This window comes from Mauremys mutica, chromosome 13 (genome assembly GCF_020497125.1).
Source record: "Mauremys mutica isolate MM-2020 ecotype Southern chromosome 13, ASM2049712v1, whole genome shotgun sequence".
NCBI classification, from domain to species: Eukaryota; Metazoa; Chordata; order Testudines; family Geoemydidae; genus Mauremys; species Mauremys mutica.
The window spans coordinates 57,929,212-57,956,064 of NC_059084.1; the positions used below are offsets into that span (position 1 = coordinate 57,929,212).

At 43.7% G+C, this 26,853-nt stretch overlaps 3 protein-coding genes across 3 annotated transcripts; all 3 read left to right on the forward strand.

Annotated features, from left to right (window-relative positions):
• Nucleotides 1-346: 346 nt before the first annotated feature.
• On the forward strand, nucleotides 347-1,315 carry LOC123347849 (olfactory receptor 5-like). The gene has a single exon (XM_044985038.1). The coding sequence runs from the start codon at nucleotides 347-349 to the stop codon at nucleotides 1,313-1,315; it is 969 nt and encodes a 322-aa protein (XP_044840973.1).
• Nucleotides 1,316-12,140: 10,825 nt separating this feature from the next.
• On the forward strand, nucleotides 12,141-13,109 carry LOC123347850 (olfactory receptor 11A1-like). Its single transcript, XM_044985040.1, has one exon. The coding sequence runs from the start codon at nucleotides 12,141-12,143 to the stop codon at nucleotides 13,107-13,109; it is 969 nt and encodes a 322-aa protein (XP_044840975.1).
• A 2,107-nt stretch (nucleotides 13,110-15,216) lies between these two features.
• LOC123347851 (olfactory receptor 5-like) lies at nucleotides 15,217-15,993 on the forward strand. Its single transcript, XM_044985041.1, has one exon. The coding sequence runs from the start codon at nucleotides 15,217-15,219 to the stop codon at nucleotides 15,991-15,993; it is 777 nt and encodes a 258-aa protein (XP_044840976.1).
• The last annotated feature ends 10,860 nt before the right edge of the window (nucleotides 15,994-26,853 follow it).

The window sequence follows — 26,853 nt, forward strand, 5'->3', positions numbered from 1 at the left end:
CAAGGAAATTTTAAGGTCTAAACTACACTCTCCAAGTGACCTTTCCATCTATGCACATGTGAAAGAAAGAAGTTTGGGGCAGAAGAGTGATAAATAACCAGTGTAGCTGGCAAGTGGGGAATCTCTATTCCAAAACCTTGTGCAAAGTCTGGAGGTCAAGGGGGAAGCAGTGTCTGGCTCTCTGAAAGCTTATAAATCACACTCTTCTTACGCACATTGAACTTTTCTAGAATCAAATGGCTGGGAATTTACTGTGTTTGATTGCACAGTAAGCCTTTTCAATGCTCACGACTTTTTATCTGTCACTAGATAAATCTCATGGAAAACAGAGGAAGAGGCAATCTACATGCATGTCATGGGGAAAGGAGAAGGGGAAAATGAAACATATATCACACAATTCATCCTCCTGGGATTTGGGAATCACGCTGAACTGCAGCCCCTTCTCTTCCTGCTGTTTCTAGTGATCTACATTGTGACCATGGCTGGGAACATCCTCATCATTGCACTAGTTGTGACTGATCAGCACCTTCACACCCCCATGTACTTCTTCCTGGGGAACTTATCCTGCTTGGAGACCTGCTACACCTCAATCATCCTGCCCAGGGTGCTGGCCAGTCTCTTCACTGGCAACAGAAACATTTCTGTTACTGGCTGTATCACTCAGTTGTATTTCCTAGATCTTTTTGTGGGAGTTGAATGTTATCTCTTAGCACTTATGTCCTATGATCGGTACTTAGCAATATGCAAACCACTACACTACACAGCTCTTATGAATGGCAGAATCTGCCTGCAGTTAGCAGCTGTGTCCTGGATGAGTGGATTTATAATAATTACCATAATTACATGTTTAATGTCACAGTTACATTTCTGTGGCCCCAATGAAATCGACCATTTCCTTTGTGATTTTACCCCAGTGACTAAACTCTCCTGCAGTGACACCAGCCTGATCACACTGGTGACATTTATATTCTCTTCCATATACACCCTTCCCCTTTTTCTCTTAACCCTGGCATCCTACATTTCTATCATCTCCACCATCCTGAGAATCCCGTCCACAACCGGAAGGAGAAAGGCATTTTCCACTTGCTCCTCTCACCTCATTGTGGTGACAATATACTATGGGACTCTAATAGTTGTTTATATGTTTCCAGACACTGACACACTTAGAGACCTCAACAAAGTGTTCTCTTTCTTCTACACAGTCCTAACTCCCCTGGCCAATCCCTTCATATACAGCCTGAGAAACAAAGAGGTTAAGGCGGCCCTGAAAAAAGTCATCAGGATATGTATGGAGCTTATAGAAATTGAGAAGTAGTGATTGATATGGCAATGAATGAATCCAGAAGAGCTAGAAAGGGAGCATTAGCATTTAGGCTGTCCGTAGCTCATGACAATGGGAGCTTTCTTAGGGCACACAAGGACATGTTAATTTGGGGGATATCTGCGTTCCTGTTTTGTAAGAGTTGATGCTTGCTTCTCCCCTAGTTGGAATCTTAACTTTCCTGTTCTCTGCATTCAAGTGGAATTCAAGGTTTTACTTTAATTATTTTGTTTGCATCTTTGCTCTGAGTTTGGATGCAGGTAAGTGTCTAGGTGTATATGTAAATGTGGCCAGGCCTTAGACTCCTGGCCCACGTGCACACAGGGCATTACAAAAACGGAGATTCCCTGGATGTTTGGGTGGGGATTGCAATGGCCTTGATGTTTATGTTGTTTCAATAAACAAAATAGAATTTAATACCCTCCATGAGAGCTATTGACCAATGATCATTATCAGCAATATCAAAGGAGACACCAATAACAGCCAGGGTGAGTTACTGTTCCCTGTAGCCCATGTAAGAATCCACAGCAGGCAGCACTAAGGTTGGTTGTGATATATCCAAGCATGTTCATCAAGCAAGAAAGCAAGAGCAGTGCAGCCCAGCAGCAAACTATAGGTGTCTTTGCAGAGTGAATGGGATTGTCTGTGACACGGAGGACAGAAGAGCGATGGTGGAATACGGATCCCGATTCCAACACCTAGCCACCATCAATGGAGAAGTCGACACTTCATGCTGAGGATTAATGGTAAATCTGACCAATCCTGGGTCACATACTAGGGATCTGAGAGACCTGCTATATTGGGAAGCAGAACAGACTGAACTGCCTCTACAGTACACAGTTACTTGTGCATTTCAGTGATATATCATTCTGCATTGTCCCCTTGCTATGGCTTATCACATCTCTGAATATCATTGAACTGAGACCCTCCAGCGAGGGGCTTTCATTTCTGCAGCAGAGTCCTCCCACAGTTCCACCCCAGCAAATTCAAACATAAGATCTGGGTTATGTTGTGGCTTGGGGATGGAATGTGTCCCTGGGCTTGTTAGAGAGTCACTGATGTGATAAGAGTGAGTGGGATCTGTGGCGTTTGTTCATGTTATTCCCTTTGTGAATTGAGCGGAGTCATCTTCCCGTCTGTGCTTTCGGTCAGTGTCACTGTCTAGTCCCAGGCACTAGCATGATGCCATCACATTTTTGTCCCTCTCTGGGGAAGCTCATTTGTGTGATCCTCACCACCATCACAGCACGCTTGGGGGTCAGAGTGGACAAGTAACACAACATAAGCTCCTGGTGTGATACTGTGGAGCAAAGGACTAATGCAATCCTACAATGTATAAATAGAGGAGAGATGAATAGGAGTATGGAGGTGATCTGACCTCTATTAGGCATTGTCGAGACAGAATTGTATCCAGTCCTGGTCTATGTGCGCATTTAGAAAAGGATGTTGAACAATTGGAGAGGGTATAGAAAAGTGCCACAAAAATGTGGGGGAGGGGTGGTGCCCTTTGTAGTTACAGATAACAACTTTCTCCACCTTTTTTTCTGGTAGCCTATCAAGTATTTGAAGACCACTATTGTGTACCCCCTTAATCTCCTCTTTTCCAAACTAAACATACCGAGTTCCTTCAGCCTTTGCTCATATGGCCTGTATTCCGTCCCTTCGATTATCTTTGTTGTTCACAGGCAGATTCTGTACTGCAGTACTTTCAGTCACTATCTGTAGAGTGTCTGTTCAGCAACATAAGAAGCAGTAATGAGACATATCATGGAGAGAATGGGGAATGACAGACAGAAGGAAATGAACAAGCAAACTGTTTGCCTGAGAGACTTCAGGGTATTCGTCGTCCCAATATCACAGTGTTTTTCTCTCTAAGACTCTCACAATTTCACCTAGGAATGATCAGATTTAGGTTCCTCAGTTCCAAAAGCTTTCAAAGATATTTAGATTTGTAAGGGACCAATTTTGAAACATTCTAAACATGCAGATAAGTGTCTAGATGTGTATATCTAAATGTGCCCCGGCCTTAGACTCCTGGCCCACGTGCACACAGGTTATTACAAAAAAGGAGATTCCCTGGAGGTTTGGATGGGGATTGCAATGGCCTTGATGTTTATGCTGCTTCAATAAGCAAAATAGGATTTAGTACCACCCACGAGGGCTACTGACTAATTATCATTATCAGGTGTCTCAAGGGAGAGATCAACAGCGACCAGGGTGAGGCTGCTGTTCCCTATAACACATGTAAGAATCCAGAACAGGCAGTGCTAAGGTTCGATGTGATATACTCCATCGTGTTCATTGAGTGAGAAAGCAAGAGCAGCCCAGCCAGCAGCAACATACAGTGAAAGGGATTGTCTGAGACACTGAGCAGAGTGATGTTGCAATCTGGATCCTAATCCCCACACCCAGTCACCATCAGTGGAGAAGTGGCCACTTCGTGCTGAGGACTGACAGTAAATCTGACCAATCCTGGGTCACATACTAGGGATCTGAGGGAGAAACACCTGATATGTTGGGAAGCACAACAGGCAGAACTGCCTTTCCAGTACACAGTTTCCTTGTGCGTTTACTGCTCTGTATCATTCCCCATTCTCCCCTTGTTATGGCTCATCACTGCTCTGAATATTGCTGAACTGAGACCCTCCAGAGAGTGGCTGTGATTTCTGCAGCACAGGCAGTTCCACCCCAGGAGATTCACACACATGACCAGGATTATGGAGTGGGCTGGGGATGTTGGAGAGTCACTGAGAAGAGGAATAAGAGTGAGAGGATCTGTGGAGTCTGGTCATGGCATTCCCTGTGGCACTGGTCAGTGCCACTGCCTAGTCTCAGGCAGTAGCATGATGCCATCACATTCATGCCCCTCTCTGGGGAAGCTCATGTGTGAGACCCTCACCACCATCACAGCAGGTTTAGGGGTCAGAGTGGACAAGCAACTCAACCTGAGATCCGGTGTGATACTGTGGCACAAGGGGCTAATGTGATCCTATAATGTATAAAATAGAAGAGAGATGTGATCCGACCTCCATTGGGCATTGGTAAGACTAAACTGCATCCAGTCCTGGGGTTATGTCCACATTTTAAAAAGGATGTTGAACAATTGGAGAGGGTATAGAAAAGAGCCACAAAAATGGGAGGGGGAGCAATGAGGTGCTGGAGAAAATGTCTTCCAGTGAGAGTAAGGGAGCTCAGACTATTAAATTGATAAGAAAGAAGCTTCAGAGGTGACTTGATTACAGTGGATACGTAGCTTCCTGGGGAGAACTTAGCAGATACTAGAAGGCCCATGAATCCAGCAGAGAATGACAAAACAAGAACCAGTGGCTGGAAGCTGAAGCCAGACGTATTCAGTTTAGAAATAAGGCACTCATGACATGACAATTCCTGGGGGTGATTATCCACTAGAATAAAGCACCAAAGGAGGGGTGGATTCGCCACCTTCAATGTCTTAAAAAATCATGACTGTCTGCATGATTTGCATTCACTTTCATTGGGCAGGCTGCTCCTTCTTGGAACTTCCTCCAGTTTCCCCAGCACAGCACTTGGAAGTCAGAAGCCTATGCTTCCCCTTCTCTTGGGTGGGATCCTGAAATCCAACCATTCTCTGAATCTCCACATTAACACCCCTTTGGTGCCAGCTGTGTTACCCCATCAGGTCTAACTGGAGTTTGGCCTTGCTATAGATTTCTCTAACTCAGATTGTGACAGAATGAGCCTGCAGGACAGAACCATTTCTTCAAAACAATGTGGTATTTATTTGTTTGCGGGAACAGAGCACTGAGGAAAACAAAGAGTCCTTCAGTGGTTTGACCATTAGCCTGCTAAACCCAGGGTTGTGAGTTCAATCCTTGAGGAGGCCAGTTAGGGATCTGGGGCAAAAATTGGTCCTGCTAGTGAAGGCAGGGGGCTGGACTCAATGAGCTTTTGAGGTCCCTTCCAGTTCTAGGATATTGGTATATCTCTAATTATTACCTTTATTACCTTAGCTCAGGTTCTTCTGGATCCTGCTTTTGAGTCTGAGTGATAGTTGAATCCCTGCAGACCCTTTCTCTGTGTCTCATAGTGAGTCCTTTACCTGGCCAGTTTCTTTTAATCTCTCTCTTCTCAGCCTTTGTAATCAACTGTGTATCTCTTCTGGCTAATGAGCTGGCTATTGAGTGTGTGTTTTCTGGGATGCTCCGTATCTAAGTCATTGCTTTGCCATTCCTGCCTGGTTCCTCTAACAGCCCCCTTGGATCACACCGACATAGCAAGCAACCCATCCAAAATTAAAACACAGAGGGAAGCCTGTTACCAATACAAGAGAATGCAGATATATCCTTGTTTGTGACGTATGATTTACTCAACCACAAGTTATTTGGATACATTCAAGGGTAAGTAGGGAAGTGTTATGGCTCCTGACATACAGGAGGTCGGATTAGCTGGTCACAGTGGTCCCTTCTGGTTATTTTTTCTAAAATACATGTTTTAGTTCAACAATTAGGCAATTAAGGGAGTAGCGTGCCCAAGACTCACAGGAATTTACAGGGTGCCTTACTCCTTTGGGCTTGTTCAAAAATCTCAGCCAAAAGCTAGAATTGGTCCCAGAGATATGGGCTACATAAAATTTCCCAGGGCCGGCTCCAGACCCCAGTGCACCAAGCGCGCGCTTGGGGCGGCGTCCCGCAGAAGGGTGGCAGGCGGCTCCGGGGGACCTTCCGCAGGCATGCCTGTGGAGGATCCACCTGTCCTGCGGCTCCGGTGGAGCATCCATAGGCATGCCTGCGGGAGGTCCACCGGAGCCACGGGGCCAGCGACCACCAGAGCGCCCCCCGCTGCGAGTTGCCGCCCTGCTTGGGGCGGTGCAAATCCTAGAGCCCCCCTTGCCCAGAGATATGGGCTACATAAAATTTCCCAGTTTCAGTTTTATCATATTATCTAGACCTGGAACAAAAATTTATGTTTTCAAAAACTTTAAATCTGGACATTAAAATTGTTTGGTTTTCAGCAACTGAATGACAGAATATGCTTGGTTTTCAGTTTTCCAGTGAAAAACTAAAGCTTCATAGGAACATGGAAAAATTTTCCCTAAAGAATTCCATTTAGTCATATACCCAATATTCTGTTGGGGAAAATAAAGATGTTTCAATGGACATTTTTTTTTAATTTCAGCTCTATTTTTATCACATCCTGGCCTGTCTTCACGTATTGTGGAGACTGGCTAACACTGAAGAAAATTGTCCCAAAACTTGGGCCTCATCCAACTCCATTGAACTCTTTGACATCCAAACATCGAATCCTTCTTGTGGTTGTTCCCTGAAACCCTTCTAACTTTTTTGATTATCTTTCTGAAATGTGGCTATCAAGACTACACACAGGATCCCAGTCATGGTTTCAAAGCTGTCATATACTAAGCTAAAACTACCTTCCTGCTTGTACTCTATAGTTCTTTGAACGTCCAAGGAGTATGTTAACCCTTTTGGCTAAAGCATTCCACTGAGACACTACATTCAGGGGTCTAACCACCATGAGCTATCGTTACAATATTTATCTTAGTTGTACACAGTTATCATGCCTATCCCCTTAGTATCTAAGGTCCAGGTTTGTAGAAGTATTTACGTACTTAATGGGATTTTCAAAGCATCTAGATGCCTAATTCCCATTGACTTCAGCATATAAAACAACAGGAATGAGAACAGCAACCAGCTAATGGAGTCACTCTTTTAGCTCAATTGTAGAAGAATGCTCTGTTGTTCTGAAGCTTCAAAGCTGTAAGCTGACTTCAGTGGCAGGTAGGCTCCTGCCTTACTTGGATGCTTTGGAAAATCTTGCTTGTGCCTTTCTGCAACTTTCAGTGCCTGCATCCCAGACCCACAAAAGGGTCTAGGTCCCTAAAGCCCACAGCTCAGTCCCAGACTTAGATACTAATATGATCCACTAAAGCACTGCTCATCTGCCACATAACTTGGTAAGTGCCTAAACTCATTAGGCACCCAAATTTTAGAAGTCCCCATAGCTCGTGTGTTATCATGGGATTGTATGTAACTTGTCTAGAGGACATGACTAATATCACCTTGGGAAATCTTATGAGCCTCAGAGAACACTGTGATTGGGGAGAGGGGAACTGGCCCCAGAGACCTCCTGCTGGAGGCCTCAAGGCCCTGCTACACCCATCTCAGGAAAAGAGTAGTAGAGGAGTCCTCCAAGCTGCACAGAGAGTCTGCATCGGGTGTGGGCAATCAGTGTAGGCTGCATGGGGATAGCCATACAGAGGGTTGCAGGATGCTGTGAAAGGAGCTACAGCGAGGAAAAGAGACAGTTGCAGCTTGGAGCCTGAGGAGTGAAGCTGGCCTTATTAGCAGGTTGAAGGGCTACAGCACCATGGACAGATCAGTGCCGAAAGGGACTGGGCCAGCGAGGACAAATTCATGTCTGGCTGCTGAGCCTGAACACTGAGGTACGGATGAGCTTTGGTGAAGGCTGGAACCACGGAGAAGTGGCCCAGGGAACAGAAAGCAATTTCATTAAAGACATTTGGTGGCACATGGCTGCTATTCTTAGGCTTTCTGGCCTGGGACCCAAAATAGTGGGTTGACCTGGGTCCAACCCATAAGCCACTGGGGAAGTGGCCTACAATTTGACAGTGATCAACCCCCAGAAGGGGATATGAACTATTAAGAGGCTCAGCTGGACAGCTGGGGCCAGAAAAGATCAAAGTGGTTGAAGTCAGAGGTTTAGGATCACCCTATATATGGGGTTGCATCCCTGGCCATCTTGTCCAACAACCATTTATGGACCTGCCCTCCATTAAGCTATCCCATTCTTGGTTTTTTTGGTTTGTTTTAATAATTACAATTTTGCACATCAAAATATCCCAGACAATGAGTTCCACAGGTATGTTGTGTGAAAAAACTAGATACCTATTAATTTCTTTACGGGACTTCTGGTATTTGTATTGTGTGAAAGGGTAAATTATTTCTTCACTTTTTCCACTCCATTCATGAAGGTATAGACCTCTATCCTATCCTGTCATTTTTCTAAGATGAACAGTCTTAATCTTTATTCTCTCCTTGGATGGAAGCCATTCCATACCATTGATCAACTTTGTTGCCCTTCTCCAAACCTTTTCCAGTTTCACTATGTCCCTTTGGATACAGACCAGTGAGAACTGAACACCGTATTCAAAGTGTCAGTTATTGCACACACACACACACACACAATGCCACCCATGGCAAAAAGGGACATTCCCTGGAGGTTTCAAGGTGGATTGCAGTGACCTTGATGTTTACCTTGTTTTAACAAGCAACACAGGATTTATTTCTGCATGAGGGCAATTTTAAAACTCTCATTAGCAGCAGCCTCAAGGGAGATCCCAACAGAAACCAGAGCCAGGATGAGGCTGTTCTCCCATATAACCTCAGGAAGAATTCAGAACAGCCGGCAGTAAGGTGCTGTGTAACACACACAAGAGTGTGCACTGAGCAAGAAAGCAAGAGCAGCTTCAGAAAAAAATGTGTCTTTTTAGAGAGAGTGAGCATGTATGAGACACCGAGGAGAGCAGAGCGATGGAGGAAACCAGCTCCTGATCATACACCCAGTCACAATTAAGGAAAAGGTTGTCCCTTTATGCTGATGATTCAAGGTAAATCTGTTCATTTCCTAGGTGAAACTGTGAGGGTCTTAGGGAGAAAAACACTGTGATATTGGGATGACGAGTACCCTGAAGTCTCTCAGGCAAACAGTTTGCTTGGTAATTTTGTTTCTCTCTATCATTCCCAATCTCTCCATGATATGTGTCATTACTGCTTCTTGTATTACTGAACAGAGACTCTACAGATAGTGACTGAGATTATTGCAGCACAGAATCTGCCTATGAGCAATAAAGAATCGAAGGGATGGAATACAGGTCATATGAGCAAAGGCTGAAGGAACTGGGTATGTTTAATTTGGAAAAGAGGAGATTAAGGGGGTACACAATAGTGGTCTTCAAATACTTGATAGGCTGCCAGAAAAAAAGGTGGAGAAAGTTGTTATCTGTAACTACAGAGGGCAGGACAAGAGGCAATGGGTTAAAACTATAGCTTAGCAGATCTATATCAGTGGTTTTCAACCTGTGGTCTGCAGACTTCTAAGGGTCCACAGACTATGCCTAAGATTTCCGAATGGCTCCATACCTCCATATGATTTTTTTTAGGGATCCACAAATGACAAATGTTTGAAAACCACTGATTTAGATTAAATCTCAGGGGGGAAAATTCCTAATTGTATGAATAGTAGGACAATGGAACAAAATGCCTATGGACGGCTTGGAGTCTCCTTGCCTGGAGGTTTTCAGAACAGAGCCTGGATAGTCACTGATGGGATAAGAGTGAGAGGGATCTGTGGAGTCAGCTTGGTGTGTTCCCTTTGTGCATGGAGCACAGCCATCTTCCCATCTGTGCTGTTGGTCAGTGTCACTGCCTAGTCTCAGACACAAGATTGATGCCATTACATTCGTGGCTCTCTCTGGGCAAGCTCATATATGTGTCCACCACAGCAAATTTAGGGGTCATATTAGACAAGCAACTAACATGTGATGTTATGGCACAAAGGACTAATGCAATTCTGTGATGTATAAATGGAGGAGTGATGAGAAGGAGATTTGGTCTCTCTGCCAGTCATTGAGATTGAAATGCATCCAGTTCTGGTGTATGTGCACAGTAAAAAAAAAGTTCAAAAAATTGGAGAGGGTGTAGAAAAGAGCAACAATAATATGGTGGATTGGAAAAAAAATCCTTACAATGAGAGTGAAGGAGCTCAAACTGCTTAATTTATGAGAACAAAGAATCATGGAATCATAGAATATCAGGGTTGGAAGGGACCTCAGGAGGTAATCTAGTCCAACCCCATGCTCAAAGCAGGACCAAACCCCAACTAAATCATCAAAGCCAGGGCTTTATCAAGCCTGACCTTAAAAACCTCTAAGTATGGAGATTCAACCACCTCCCTAGGTAACCCATTCCAGTGCTTCACCATCCTCCTAGTGAAAAAGTTTTTTTCCTAATATCCAACCTAAACCTCCCCCACTGCAACTTGAGACCATTACTCCTTGTTCTGTCATCTTCTACCATTGAGAACAGTCTAGCTCTATTCTCTTTGGAACCCCCCTGAAAGCAGCTATCAAATCCCCCCTCATTCTTCTCTTCTGAGATTAAATAATCCCAGTACCCTCAGCTTCTCTTCAAAAATCGTGTGCTTCAACTCCCTAATCATTTTTGTTGCCGTCTGCTGGACTCTTTCCAGTTTTTCCACATCCTTCTTGTAGTGTGGGGCCCAAAACTGGACACAGTACTCCAAATGAGGCCTCGAAAGTGCCACGAGAAGGAGTGGATTATCTCCTCAACATTTTCAAAATCAAGAACAGCTGCTGACCTGAGTAGACTGTCCGTTCCTGAACACTTCTCCAGTTCCCCAAGTGGACCCCTTTCAGATGAGAAACCCATGCCTTCACTTCTCTTTGGTTGGATCTCAGGATCTCACCCTCTCCTAATCCCCAGGTTAACACCTCTTTGGTACCAGCTGTGTTACCCCAGCTGGTCTATCTGGAGTTTTGCTTTGCTATAGATTTGCTTCCATGGGTCTGCTACAGAAGGACTTTGCAGTGACACAGGATTAACTTCTTCAGTACAAAGTGTTATTTATATGCCCAAGGGAACACAGCATTCAGGAAAATGGGTTAAAACAACCAAGTGTCCTACACCGCTCTTGTTTCACCTGAGCTTAACTTCTCTCTCCTTAGCTCAGGTTCTTCCAGATCCAACTTCTGAGTCTGAGGGATAGTGTGCCTCCCTGCAGAGCATCTCTTTTTGGGCAGGTCTACATTACCGCTTAAGTGGATGTAATGTACGTCACTCAGGGATGTGAAAAAATACCTTATGTATAATGCAACTTACAGTGATCTAAGCACTGCCCATCCCAGCGCTATGTCAGCAGGAGACGCTCTCTCATGAACAGAGTTTCCGTGACTCTTGGAAGTGGTGTAATTGTGCTAATGGGAGAATGTTCTCTTGTCAGCATAAAGTGTCTTCACCCGACGCCCTGCAGCAGTGAGCTGCATCGGTGCAGCTGCACTGATGTGCTTCTAGGGTAGTGTAGACGACCCTGTGCCTCACAGTGAATCCTGGTTAATTATGAACGAGAGTTTGCTGCAATGCTCCTTATCTTGGCCATTTTTTCTTTTATTTATTTATTTATTTGCCTGTATTGTCTGGTTCCTCTACCAACCTCTTTTAATCTTACCCCATAGCAAGCAATCCATCATAAATTAACAGATTGAGTATGCACAGAATTGTTACAAAGTAATGGCAGTATTTCCAGGTTTGTTACATATGCTTAACTCAACTACATTCTTAACTCAATGAGGGGTTATTGGAGAAGAGTTGTGGCTCATGATATCCAGGGGCTCAGAATAGGTGATTTAAGGATTCCCTTCTGGATGTACTTCAAACATATATGCTCTAGGACAAAGAGGAATCAATTGAAGGAAATGCTATGTCTTACAAAATACTGTCCTGGCTGACTTTCACATCTATGCATCTATGAAAAAGAGCTAGGTCAGAAGAGAGAAAAATTAACTGTGTAGCTGCCATTTGGAGCTTGCAAGTGGGGAATGTCCATTCCAAAACACTGTGTACAGTATGTGATTAAACCAATGTCTTGGCTTTTTGAATACTTATAAATCATTCTCTCTTTATGTAGTTTGAATTTGTCTACAATCAACTAGATAGAAATGTGATTTCAATTGTACTGCAATCTCTTTCAACATTCTCTACTTCTTATCTATGAATAGATACATTTTATGGAAAATTGGGGAAGACGGAATCTATATTCAGCTCATGGAGAAAGGAAGAATCAAACATATGTTACAGAATTCAACCTCCTAGGATTTGGAAATCTCTCTGAACTGCAAATTCTTCTTTTCCCTCTGTTTCTAATGATCTACATCGTGACTGTAGCTGGGAACATCCTCATTGTGGTCTTAGTTGTGGCTGATCATCACCTTCACACCCCCATGTACTTCTTCCTGGGGAACTTGTCCTGCTTGGAGACCTGCTATAGCTCCACCATCCTGCCGAGGATGCTGGCCAGTCTCCTGACTGGGGACAGAACCATTTCTCTTAGTGGCTGCATCATTCAATTTTATTTCTTTGGTGTGCTTGTGGCAAGTGAATGTTATCTCTTATCCATGATGTCCTATGACCGGTACTTAGCAATATGCAAACCACTACACTATACGGTTCTTATGAATGGCAGAATCTGCCTGCAGTTAGCAGCTGTGTCCTGGATGGGTGGGTTTATTGCAACAACCATAGTAACATGTTTAATGTCACAGTTACATTTCTGTGGCCCTAATGAAATTGACCATTTCCTTTGTGATTTCACCCCAGTGATTAAACTCACCTGCAGTGACACCAGCCTGATCACACTCGTGACCTTTATCTTATCTTCTGCAGACACCCTACCCCCATTTATATTAACCCTGACATCCTATGTTTTTATCATCTCCACCATACTGAGAATCCCGTCCACTACCGGAAGGAGAAAGGCATTTTCCACTTGCTCCTCTCACCTCATTGTGGTTACAATTTTCTATGGGACCCTGATGATTGTGTATGTGTTACCAGACACTGAGACACTGAGAGAACTCAACAAAGTGTTCTCTCTCTTCTACACAGTCTTGACTCCCATGGTCAATCCTCTCGTCTACAGCCTGAGAAACAAAGAGGTCCAATGTGCCCTGAGAAAATTAATTATGCACAGAAATTGAGAAAAGGAGTCTCTCCTTTATCTTAAAGGTAGAGCTCTGTTGTGCAGTTCCGAAGATCTCACTTGTGAAGCTGAAAGTTGACCTCAGTGGGAGTTAGGCACATATCCTGCTTGGAGGCTTTTGAAAGTCGCATCTGTGCCTTTATGCATCTTCAGGTCTCTATGTCCCACATCCACAAAGGAATTTAGGTGTCTAAAGCCCAAATATAGGCACTGAAATTCCAGATTGAGCTGCTACTGTGACTCAGATGGTGCCTATCTCTATAGGTAAGCTGTCACTAGGCACCTCAATTTATGCTGTAAAAGTCCCCTTAGCGCCTGGGTCTGGACATATGACCTACTGTCTATGGCAGGCTCCTGGGCAACCCTCTCAAACCTCAACCCTAACACAACCCTTAAAGCAGATGATGTCAGGCATTGTGGAGCCTGTGACAGCGACCGTGATTTCCTGAATTATGCTTGATGTCCCTTATGGAATTAAATTACAATGAATTAAGAGGAAGTGTCTTAGGAGCTCATTGTTTTAAAAATGCAAATGTGCTGGTATTAATATAAGTCTGTATGAAACTTGTCTAGGAGACATGACTGCTGTAACCTTGGGAAATTGTTTGAGCTTCAAAGGACAATTTGAAACAATGGGATCAAATGAGAATGAACTGTTAGTTGAATAGATTTCCTAAGAAATGCTGGGGAGGAGGCAAATGAAAATGACCCACATCTTGGCCAGACCTTTGGAAGCTTTTTCCTGGGGGCGGGATCTTTGACTATAAATTATGTATCCCCAGGATCCAAAGGCCCAACAACATGAAAAAGGGACTCTCAGAGTCCTGGGGGGAGCTTGTTCTGAACAACAGAAGATTGTAGGCAAAGGAAAATCCCAGTGCGAGAGTTGAAGAGCTGTTCAACAGTGAGAGCCCAAGGTTGGAGTTAGGGTGATCTCTGGAAAGTTTAGGGGTCAGAGTGGGCAAGGAACTCAACATGAGCTCCTTATGTGATGCTGGGACAGAAAGGGTTATTGGGATCCTGTGCTGTATAAACTGAGAAGTGGTGAGTAGAAGTAGGAAGGTGATGTAACCCAGATTAGGCATTTGAGACCAAACAGTATCCAGTCTTTTTCTGTGTCCACATTTTAAAAAGGACATTGATAAACTGGAGGGGGGGCAAGAAAAAGTCATAATAATCTAGGAATGGAGAAAATGCCTTACAATGAGAGTGAAGGAACTGAAACATCATTACTTATCAGAAAGAAGATTGAGAGGTGACTTGCTTACAGATGATGAGCACCTTCATGGGAAGAAAATACCAGGGCTGAAGGGCTCTTTAATCCAGCAGAAAAAGTCAAAACAAGAACCAGAAAAAAATCATTTGAGGAATTAGGCACACATTATGAATGGGGAAGGTGGCTCACCGTTGGAACAGGTGCTGAGAGAAGTTGTGGATTATCAACCTCCTGACGTCTTCAAAATTAAGATTGGCAGCCATTCTGCAGGATTTGCTCTCATGCTCCATGGGTATGGCTTTCTGTACTTGAACCGTTGTCCACTGCCCCGAGCCCACCCCTTTCAAGTGACAAGTCTGTGCTTTCACTTTCCTTGGGTGAGATCCTGAGATCCAACCACTCTTCTAAACCCCGGTTTGCCACTTTTTTAGTTCCACTTGCGTTACCGCAGCAGGTTTAACTCTACTCTGGCCCTGCTATAGATTTTCCTCCCTGAGCATGTGACTGAATGAGTTTGGACAAACACAGGATCAGCTTCTTCAGAACAAAGTAGTAGTTATTTGCTAAAGGGAACACAGCATTGAAGAAAATGAGTTCAAACAACAAAGACTCCTACATGCCTCTTTTCCTACATAAACTAAATTCCTCTGTCCATCGCTCAGGCCATTCGAGATCCCATTTCTGAGTCTGAGGGATAGTTTTCATCCCTGCACACTCTCTCTGTGTTGTACATTGAATCCTTTGCTTAGCCAGTTTCTTTTGATTTTCTTCTTCCCGGGCTTAGTAAACAACTGTGCAACTTTGCTAGCAAATGACCCGATTATTGTACATAAATGTTTGCTCAGACACTCCTTATCTAGGTTGTGACTGATCGGCACCTTCTTTCCCCATGTACTTCTTTCTGGGGAACTTGTCCTGCTTGGAGACCAGCCTCAGCTCGACCATCCTGCCCAGGGTGTTGGCCAGTCTCCTGACTGGGGACAGAAACATTTCTGTTACTTTCTGTATCACTCAATTTTATTTCCTAGGTCTTTTGGTGGGAGTTGAATATTATCTCTTAGCACTTATGTCCTACCATCGGTACTTAGCAATATGCAAACCACTACACTACACAGCTCTTATGAATGGCAGAATCTGCCTGCAGTTAGCAGCTGTGTCCTGGATGAATGGATTTATCATAGTTACCATTATTACATGTTTAATGTCACAGTTACATTTCTGTGGGCCCAATGAAATTAACCATTTCCTTTGTGATTTCACCCCAGTGATTAAACTGTCCTGCAGTGACACCAGCCTGATCACACTGGTGTCATTTATATTATCCTTCATAAGCACCCTGCCCCCATTTCTATTAACCCTGATGTCCTATGTTTTTATCATCTCCACCATCCTGAGAATCCCATCTACCACCGGGAGGAGAAAAGCATTTTCCTCTTGCTCCTCTCACCTCATTGTGGTGACAATCTACTATCGGACTCTAATCATTGTCTATACGTTACCACACACTGACACACTTAGAGACCTCAACAAAGTGTTCTCTCTCTTCTACACTGTCCTAACTCCCCTGGCCAATCCCCTCATCTACAGCCTGAGAAACAAAGAGGTCAAGGCAGCCCTGAGAAAAGTCATCTGCAAATGTATGGAGCTTATAGTAATTGAGAAGTAGTGATTGATATGGCAATGAATGAATTGGGGAGAGCTAGAAAAGGAGTTAGCATTTATGCTGTCCCTAGATCATGACAATGGGAGCTTTCTTGGGGCACATGAGGACATGCTAATTTGAGAGATGTATGCATTCCCATTTTGTAAGAGTTGATGCTTGCTTCTCCCTTAGCTGGAATCTTAATTCTCCTATTCTCTGCATTCAAGTGGAAATCAAGGTTTTACTTTCATGTTTTGTTTGCATCTTTGCTCTGAGTTTGGAAAAGTCTAGATTTTACATTGACGTGTTTTTGAATACCTACAGGTGGATTTGGATTATTAAAGTATTTAGTCTCTCACGTTGGTATCAGGTGTCCTATACAATTTTAGATTTGGGTAGATTGCACTGGTCTTCATAATTTTTGTTTGTTATACATGTTGTCATGAAATGTTTAGTGGTGTGTAAGATCCTAAATGCATTCCTGGATATTGAAATAGAACAATTAATTGACATGAATGATTTCTGGTGAGACATCTCTTTACTCTAAAGAACACTTTAATGTCAGGGAAAAAATAATAAATATGTGTGGAGAAACTGCTAATTAATTCATCATTTCAAAATTGAATTTGGAAAAAGTACCTAAATGACTAAAGTTCCCAAAACCCAGTGATTTTCAAAATTATCTGAATTTGTTAGGGACAGAATTTGAATGGTTCTAAAGATGCAGATAGGTGTCTAGGTGTATATCTAAATGTGGCCAGGCCTTAGACTCCTGGCCCACATGCACACAGGGCATTACAAAAGAGGAGATTCCCTGGAGGTTTGGATGGGGATTGCAATGGCCTTGATGTTTATGTTGCTTCAATAAACAAAATAGGATTTAATACCCTCCCTTAGCGAGAAACACCTGCTAAATTGGGAAGCAGAACAGGCTGAACTGCCTCTCCAGTACACAGTTTCCTTGTGCATTTACAGTGCTGTATCATTGTGCATTCTTCCCTCACTATGGCTCATGACCGCTCCAAATATCATTGAACTGAGACCCTCCAGAGAATGGCTGTGATTTCTCCAGCACAGAATCCTCCTACAGTTCCACACTAGCAAATTCAAATACAAGATCTGGGTTATGTTGTTGGTTGGGGATGGAAAGTGTCCCCAGGTTTGTTAGAGAGTCACTGATGTGATAAGAGTGAGAGGTAACTGTGGAGTTTGTTCATGATATTCCCTTTGTGCATTCAGTAGAGTCATCTTCCTGCCTGTGCTGTTGGTCAGTGTCACTGCCTAGTCCCAGGCACTAGCATGATGCCATCACATTTTTGTCCCTCTCTGAGGAAATTTGTGTGTGTGATCCTCACCACCATCACAGCAGTCTTGGGGGTCAGAGTGGACAGGTAACACAACATAAGCTCCAGGTGTGACACTGTGGAGCAAAGGACTAATGCAATCCTACAATTTTTAAATAGAGGAGAGAAGAATAGGAGTATGGAGGTGATCTGACCTCTATTAGGCATTGGTGAGACTGAATTGTATCCAGTCCTGGTCTATGTGCGCATTTACAAAAGGATGTTGGACGACTGAAGAGAGTGTAGAAAAATGCCACAAAAATGTGGGGGAGCGGCGGTGCAGGAAAGTGTTGGAGAAAATGTATTCCAGTGAGAGTAAAGGAGCTCAAACTATTCAATTGATAAGAAAGACTTTTGAGAGGTGACTTGACCACAGTGGATTCATAGCTTCCTGGGGAGAACATATCAGATACTAAAAGGCCCTTGAATCCAGCAGAGAATGACAAAACAAGAATGAGTGGCTGGATGCTGAAGCCAGATGTATTCAGTTTAGAAAGAAAGCACAAAGTACATGACGATTCATGGGGGTGATTATCCGGTAGAATAAAGTGCCAAAAGAGGGGGTGGAGTCTCCACCTTTGATATCTTCAAAATCACGACTGTCTGCATTTCTGCAGGATTTGCATTCACTTTCACTGGGCAGACTGCTCCTTTTTGGAACTTTCCCAGTTTCCCCAGCATGGCACTTGGAAGTGAGAAGCCCATGCTTCCCCTTCTCTTGGGTGGGATCCTGAGATCCAACCATTCTCTGAGTGTCCAGATTACCACCCCTTTGGTGCCAGCTGTGTTACCCTAGCAGGTCTAACTGGAGTTTGTCCTTGCTGTAGATTTCCTTCCCTCAGCTGGTGACAGAATGAGTCTGCAGAACAGAAGAACCATTTATTGAAAACAAAGTGGACTTGCAGGTCAAGTCCTGCACAGATACAAAATTTGTATCTGCTTCTGATCTGCAAAAATGAACCATAGATACAAAGCAGATATCAGCAGATATGGACTGCTTTAGATATAAAATTTGGATCTGCTTCTACCCGTGATCCACAAAAGTGGTCCTTGGATATCCGCATTCACATCTGGAGGTGCAGATAACACCATGTATTTGCCCAACCGAACATAACATTGAGGAAAATGGGTTAAAACAACAGAGTCCTAATTATCTCTTCTCTGAACTGCACCTAACTCCTCTATCCATAGCACAGGTTCTTTCAGATCCCACTGCTGAGTCTGAGGGATAGTTGAATCCCTGCAGACCCACTCTCTGTGTCTCATAGGGAATCCTTTACTTGGAAAGTTTCTTTTAATCTCCCTTTTCTCAGCCTTGGTAAACAACTGTGTAACCCTGCTGACTACTGACATGGTCACAATGGGTGTGCTTTGCCTTTCCTGTTTGGTTCCTCTAACAACCCCTTTTGATCGCACCCACATAGCAATCAATCCATCATTATTTAAAATACACAGCTAGACACTTTACTGATACAAAATAATGCAAATATGTCCCAGTTTGTCACATATGGTTTACTTAACCCCAAGGTATCCGGAGTAAATTCAGGGTAAGTGGGGAAGCATCAATCATTTTTGTTTTCCTTTATTTCCTTGTGGGACATTAATGTTATCTCCTAGCACTTATGTCCTCTGATTGTTATTTAACAATATGCAAACTACTGCACTACACAGGTCTTATGAATGGTAGAATTTGCCTCAAGTTAGCACCTGTGTCCTGGAGGAATGGATTTCTAGCAACAACCATGATAAAATGTTTAATGTCACAATTACATGTCTGTGGCCCCAATGAAATTGACCATTTCCTTTGTGACTTCACCGCAGTGATTAAAATTTCCTGCAGTACCACCAGCCTGATAAAACTGGTGACCTTTATACTCTCGTCCATGTATATCCTGCCTCCATTTCTATTAACCTTGGCATCCTATGTTGCTATCATCTCCATCATCTGGGCAATCCCTTCCACCAGTGGCTGGAGAAAGGCATTTTCCACCCGCTTCTCGTACCTCATCATGGTTACAGTCTACTGTGGGAATCTGTCTATGTGTTACCAGACACTGACACACATAGAGCCCTCAACAAAGTGTTCTCTGACTTCTACACAGTAATGGCCCATGGCCAATCCCCTCATCTACAGCCTGAGAAACAAAGAGGTCAAGGAGGCCCTGAGAAAGGTCATCAGTAAATGTTTAGTGTTCACAGGAACTCTGAAAGAGTGACTGATATGGGAATGAATCAATCTGGAGAATTTTAAGGGAATTAGCATCTAGGCTGTCCCTAATTCATGCCAATGAGAGTTTTCTTGGGGAATGTGAAGATATACTATGTTTTGGGAGGGCAGCATTTTTAATTGATTACAGCTGATACTTCCTAATGCCTCAACTGAAATAATAACTCTCATGTGCTCTGCATTCCACACAGTGGAATTAAAGATTTTCAGTTATGTGTTTCATCTAGTTTGTTACTCTGAGTGTATTGGGAAAAGTCTATACTTTACATAGTTCTGTCCTGGAATCCCTGTGGGTGCTTTCAGATTGTGTACATATTTCTTCTCTCATCGTTTTGTCAGGGCTTCCAATATAATTTGATATTTGTGAAGATTGCACTGGGCATCATATATTTTGTTTGTTACATATGTAATATTGTAATGATCAGAAGGTTTGTAAGATCCTAAATGGATTCCTGGATGTTGAAATAAAATTATTAATTGAGATGACTGATTTCTGGTGGAACATCTCTTCATCCTAAAGGTAATTTCAATGTTAGGTGAAAAGATAGAACTGTGTGTCGAGAAATCGATATTGATTTCTGCATTTGAAAAGGGCCAGGATCTTTCAAAAACACCTAAGTGACTTAGGGTACAACTACACTGTGATAAAAGATTCATGGCAAGCCTAGGTCAGCTGACTCAGGATCATGAGGCTCAGGATACAGGGCTATAAAATTTCCCTTTGAAAGTTTCAGGCTCAAGATGGAGCCCTGTCTCTGAGGCCCTGAGAGGTTTAATGTTGCAGTGTAAATGTACTCTTAGGTTCCTAAGCCCAACTACTTTCAAACATAGTTGGATTCATAAGGACCAGAATTTTAAAGTTCCTAAATATGCAGATAGGTGTCTAGCTGGGGTTTCAAATGTCCCTGACTCCCATTAATTGTTATATGTTTTCATACTTTATTGAAAAGTGCTGGGATCTATCTGAAGCACGTCCATGACATAACTTCCTTCATCCCAATCATTTTGAAAGTGGTCAGATTCCTAAGGGCCAAATTACAAAATGTTCTAAAAATGCAGATAAGTGTCTAGGTAGATTCTCAAACTTACCCAGGCATGTTTCAGAGTAGCAGCTATGTTAGTCTGTATCCACAAAGAAAACAGGAGTACTTGTGACACCTTAGAGATCACCTGGTGGCTGGACTTTGTGACTTTGGCCTCACACACAACTATTTCACATTTGGGGACAATATATACCTTCATGTCAGCGGCACTGCTATGGGTACCCTCATGGCCTCACAGTATGCCAACATTTTCATGGCTGACTTAGAACAATGCTTCCTTAGCTCTCATCCCCTAATCCCCCTGCTCTACTTGCGCTACACTGATGACATTGTCATCATCTGGACCCATGGAAAAGAAATCCTTGAGGAATTCCACCATGATTTCAACAATTTCCATCCCACCATCAACCTCAGCCTAGACCAATCCACACAAGTGGTCCATTTCCTTGACACTACTTTGCTAATAAGCGGTGGTCACCTATACTGGAAACCTACTGATCGCTATACTTACCTACATGCTTCCAGCTTCCATCCAGGACACATCACACAATCCATTGTTTACAGCCAAGCTCTAAGATTCAACCGCATTTGCTCTGATCCCTCAAACAGAGACAAACACCTACAAGATCGCTATCAAGCATTCTTAAAACTACAATACCCACTTGCTGAAGTGAAAAAAACAGATTGACACAGCCAGAAGAGTACCCAGAAGTCACCTACTATAAGACAGGCCCAACAAAGAAAATAACAGAAAGCCACTAGCTGTCACCTTCAGTCCCGAACTAAAACCTCTCCAGTGCATCATCAAAGATCTACAACCTATCGTGAAAAATGATCCCTCGGTCTCACAGATCTTGGGAGACAGACCTGTCCTCACTTACAGACAGCCCCCCAACCTGAAGCAAATACTCACCAGCAACCACAGAACAAAAACACTAACCCAGGAACCCATCCTTGCAACAAAGCTCCATGGCAACTCTGTCCATTTATCTATTCAAGTGACACCATCATAGGACCTAATCACATCAGCCACGCCATCAGGGGCTTGTTCACCTGCATATCTACCAATGTGATATATGCCATCATGTGCCAGCAATGCCCCTCTGCCATGTACATTGGCCAAACCAGACAGTCTCTACGAAAAATAATATATGGACACAAATCTGACATCAGGAATCATAACATTCAAAAACCAGTAGGAGAACACTTCAACCTCTCTGGTCACTCATTAACAGATTTAAAGGTGGCAATTTTGCAACAGAAAAGCTTCAAAAACAGACTCCAATGAGAAACTGCTGAACTTGAATTAATATGCAAACTAGGTACCATCAACTTAGTTTTAAATAGAGACTGGGAATGGTTGAGCCATTACACACACTGAATCTATTTCCCCATGTTAAGTATCCTCACACCTCGTTGTCATAGTGTCTGAAATGAGCTATCTTGATTATCACTACACAAGTTTTTTTTTCCCCTGCTGATAATAGCTCATCTTAATTAATTAGCCTGTTAGAGTGGGTAGGCCAACTCCCACCTTTTCATGTTCTCTGTATGTATATCTATCTCCTCACTATATGTTCTATTCTATGCATCCAATGAAGTGGGCTGTAGCCCATGAAAGCTTATGTTCAAATACGTAAAGTAGTCTCTCAACTACTGTTCTTTTTACCCAGGCACTTAACTCCCATTTTGCTTTATTTAAAAAAAATGAGACCATATATCTGTCTGGAAAGAAGAGTGGTTTGGGGATTAAAGCACTGTGCAGAGATTTCTGGCTTTGGCGCAATCCGCCTGTTTGATCCTTCACAGGTCATTTGGAAGGGAATTTCCAAAACAGTTTACGGGAATAAGCTCCAAATATTTTCAATGGGATTTTTAAGATTGTTTGAAAATCCCAGCCTGGTGCTCTGTTAGCCTGAAGGGAAGGAGCTCAGGTGCTGGATCAGGATATTTGGGCACCAGCTAAGAGCCATTTAAAACAGAAAATAAAAGAATGTAAAATAACGATGCTTCAGGAGTGGGGGTATGGTACAGTGAAGAGGGTACAAGATTGGGGCTCAGAACATGGGGGCTCTAGTTCTGCTGCTGGATAAGCCTGGGCAAATCACTTTTCTGTGCCTCTCTCAGGAAGGTCGACTCATCAGCTGTTGCAGGTAATGCACCTAGGAGAAAGAAAACTCCAGTTTTCAACCAAGATACTCAGCTGTTTTTTAAATGTTATAAATATTGCAGAAGCTCCTTGGGTCTGCACCACTGTCCCTGGCTAATGAGGCAAAGCAAATACATTTCAGTGGTTTGAAGTCTCTTTCTCAATCTCTCGCAGGACTGTAGCAAGGCGGCCTGGCTCCCAGCCACACCTGAGAGGGCTGAGCCAGAACAGCCGCCTCAGTGGGCGGAGTCACCGCCGCCTGTCTCCACCCCCCGGAAGTCAAGGGGCGGGACAGGAAGTATAAAGGCCCGGCACCAGCGCTCAGTTGCCGCCTGGCCACTGGAGAGGACAGACGCTGGTGCCCGAGCTCCTGTTGGACCGAGCTTTCCCCGAGCCCGGTACCCTGAGGAGCTGCCTAAGCGTCCCCTCGCCCCGTGTCCTGAGGAGCAGCCTGACCTATCCAGTGCTCAGTACCCCGAGGATCCCATGGTGTGGGATCCGGCGGACGATGCTAGGGATGGACAGGTACCAATGGAGGGGGAGAATGGAAGTAGCCCGGGGGTAGCTGACTCCAGTCTGGCTGCAGCAGACCTCGAGCCAATGTCAGTGTGTTGCGGTCAGGACCCCACCGACACAGCAGCAGACTGACTGCCGCTGTTAGGGCCCCGGGCTGGGACACAGTGGAGTGGGTGGGCCTGTGTCCCCCCCCACTCACGGGTGGCAGTCTCCCCTCACCCCAATGTTCATGCCTAGGAGCCTGGACTTACCTTCGGGTACTGTTTGTTTTGCTCAGCCCCTGCCTGAGGGTCTGAGCCTAGAACTGCTGTTTGTTGCCCCGCCCTGACCTAGGGCTTGGGCTTAAATTACTGTTTATTTGCTCAGCCCCTGCCTGAGGGTCTGAGCCCAGAACTGCTGTTTGTTGCCCCGCCCTGACTGAGGACTTGGGCTTAAATTACTGTTTTGTTTGCTCAGCCCCTGCCTGAGGGTCTGAGCCCCGGAACTGCTGTGTATTTGCTCAGCCCCGGCCTGAGGGTCTGAGTCCAGGACTACTGCGGTTTGTTGCCCCGCCCTGACCTAGGGCTTGGACTTTAAAGACTGACTGTTTACTTAGCCTTGTGTAGCGAGGCGGCCTGGCTCCCAGCCACACCTTACAAGGACACTGAAACTAATCCTAAAGCTGTACATTGGGGTTTAGGCTCCAGAATCAAATAGATGCCTGCTTGATTTCTACAGTAATCTATTCTGCTAATCACATCAGAAGCCTGTTATTTATGCCAGGATGAGTATGGAGACATTACATGAACCTCAATCAAGTTGCTCCATACTCACATCAAAGTAACTGGAATTTGCATTTGCCAAAGGAGATCAAGGGAGAAGGATGTCCAAGTCTCATTGAAATGTAACAGGATTTGGGTGCCTAACACCTTTAGGCTTGTTTGAAAAATCTCCGCTGAGTCCCAGAATCTGTCCCAGAGATATGGCCTGTATAAAATTTCCTCAGTTTCAATTCTAATGTATTATCTAGACCTGGAACAAAAATGGGTGTTTTCAAAAACTTGAAATCTGGACTCTAAAATTGTTTGGTTTTCAGCAACTTACAGACTGAATATTTTTTGTTTTCAGTTTCCTAGTTAAAAAAAAACAAAAACTCCGTAGGAACATGGAGAAATTTCCCCTAAAGTCAAATACTTTAAAGTCAAAGTCATTTAGTCAAATACCCAATATTCCGTTGGGAAAAAGAAAGATGTTTCAATGGACATTTTTTTCCTTCCAGTTCTATTTTTGTTAGATCCTGGCCTATCTTCACAGTTTGGAGACTAGCTGAGGCTGAAGAAAACTCTCCCTGAACTTGGGCCTGATCCAACTCCATTGAGCTCTTTGACCTTCAAAATCTGAATCTTTCTTGTAGTTTTTCCCTTAACCCTCTCTAACTTTTTTATATTCTTTCTGAAGTGTGGATATCAAGACTACACACAGTATCCCAATCATAGTTTCAAAAGTTTCATATACTGAGCTAAAGCCACCTTCCTGCTGCTACTCAACAGTTCTTTCTACATCCAAGGAGCATGTAAGCTCTTTTGGCCATAGCATTCTACAGAAAGACCATGTTCAGGGGGTTTAACCATGATTAGCCCTAGATAAAATACTTCTCTTAGTTATATACATCTCTCATGCCTGTCCCCTTCATAGATAAGTGTCATAAACAGATAGTTAAGGGTTAATGCCTGTTTTACCTGTAAAGGGTTAAGAAATTCACCTAGCCTAGCTGACACCTGACCAGAGGAACCAATGGGGGAACAAGATGTTTCAAAAGGAAGGAGGGAAGTTTCTTTTGTTTAGGTCAGTTTCAGTTTCAGATGAAGGAACCAGCCTCTTATCAGAGTAGTAAAGTTTTAGAAAAGAAAAAATAGGTTTATGTTTATTTTCTTTTTGTAACATGTCTTGGCATTAGGGGAATTATCAAACTGGGTATTCTTGTGTGTACTAAGGGTTTTGCCCAAGGGAACATCCTGTGTTTTAAATCTATTGTCTGTGAGATCAGCTTGTATGCTATCTCCCAGAGGTTTTTTTCTTTTACCTTTCTTTTCTTTAATTAAAAACCTTCTTTTTAAGAACCTGATTGATTTTTCCCTGTTGTTAAGATCCAAGGGGATTGGATCTGGACTCACCAGGAATTGGTGGGGGAAAGGAGGGAGGATGGTTTAATTCTCCTTGTAATAAGAGCCAAGGGGTTGGGTCGGTGTTCACCAGGAAATTGGTGAAGGAGTCTCTCAAGACTACCCAGTGAAGGGAGTTAGTCCTTGCGAGTAGTGGCAGCCTATTGATCTAAGCTGGTAATTGAGCTTAGGAGGTTCACATGCAGGTCCCCACATCTATACTCTAAGGTTCAGAATGGGGGGTAACCCTATGATAATAAGGTCCAGGTTTTTAGAAGTATTTATGCACCTAGTGAGATTTTCAAAGCATCTAGGTGCCTAACTCCCATTGATTTCTGCATATAAAACAACAGTAATAAGAGCAGCAGCCAGTTAAGGAGTCACTCTTTTAGCTCAAATGTAGAAGAATGCTCGTCAGTTCTGAAAGTTCCATCTTCAAAGCCAGAAGCCTCAGGGTCCTGCTACATCCATCCCAGGAAAAGAGTGGTAAAGGAGTCCTCCAAGCTGCATAGAGAGTCTGCAGGCAGTTGGGGAGAGGCTGCTAGGAGCTAACCAATCAGAGGGTTGCAGGCTAGTATAAAAGGAACTGCAGCTCAGTTGCAGCTTGGAGCCTGAGGGTATGTCTACACTACAGGATTATTCTGATTTTACATAAACTGGTTTTGTAAAACAGATTGTATAAAGTTGAGTGCACGCGGCCACACTAAGCATATTAATTCGACGGTGTGCGTCCATGTACTGAGGCTAGTGTCGATTTCCAGAGCGTTGCACTGTGATTTTAAAAAAAGATAATAATTGGAGGTATACCAATCTCCTAGAACTGAAAGGGACCACTAGCAGGACCAATTTTTACCCCAGATCCCTAAGTGGCTCTCTCAAGGACTGATCTCACAACCCTAGGTTTAGCAGGCCAATGCTCAAACCACTGAGCTATCATAGAATCACAGGGTTGGAAGGGACCTCAGGAGGTCATCTAGTCCAACCCCCTGCTCAAAGCAGGACCAAACCCAACTAAATCATCCCAGCCAGGGCTTTGTCAAGCCTGACCTTAAAAACCTCTAAGGAAGGGGATTCCACTACCTCCCTAGGTAACCCATTCCAGTTCTTCACCACCCTACTAGTGAAAAAGTTTTTCCTAATATCCAACCTAAACCTCCCCCTCTGCAACTTAAGACCATTACTCCTTGTTCTGTCATCTTCTACCACTGAGAACAGTCTAGATCCATCCTCTTTGGAACCCCCTTTCAGGTAGTTGAAAGCAGCTATCAAATCCCCCCTCATTCTTCTCTTCTGCAGACTAAACAATCCCAGTTCCCTCAGCCTCTCCTCATAAGTCATGTGCTCCAGCCCCCGAATCATTTTTGTTGCCCTCCGCTGGACTCTTTCCAATTTATCCACATCCTTCTTGTAGTGTGGGGCCCAAAACTGGACACAGTACTCCAAATGAGGCCTCACCAGTGCTGAG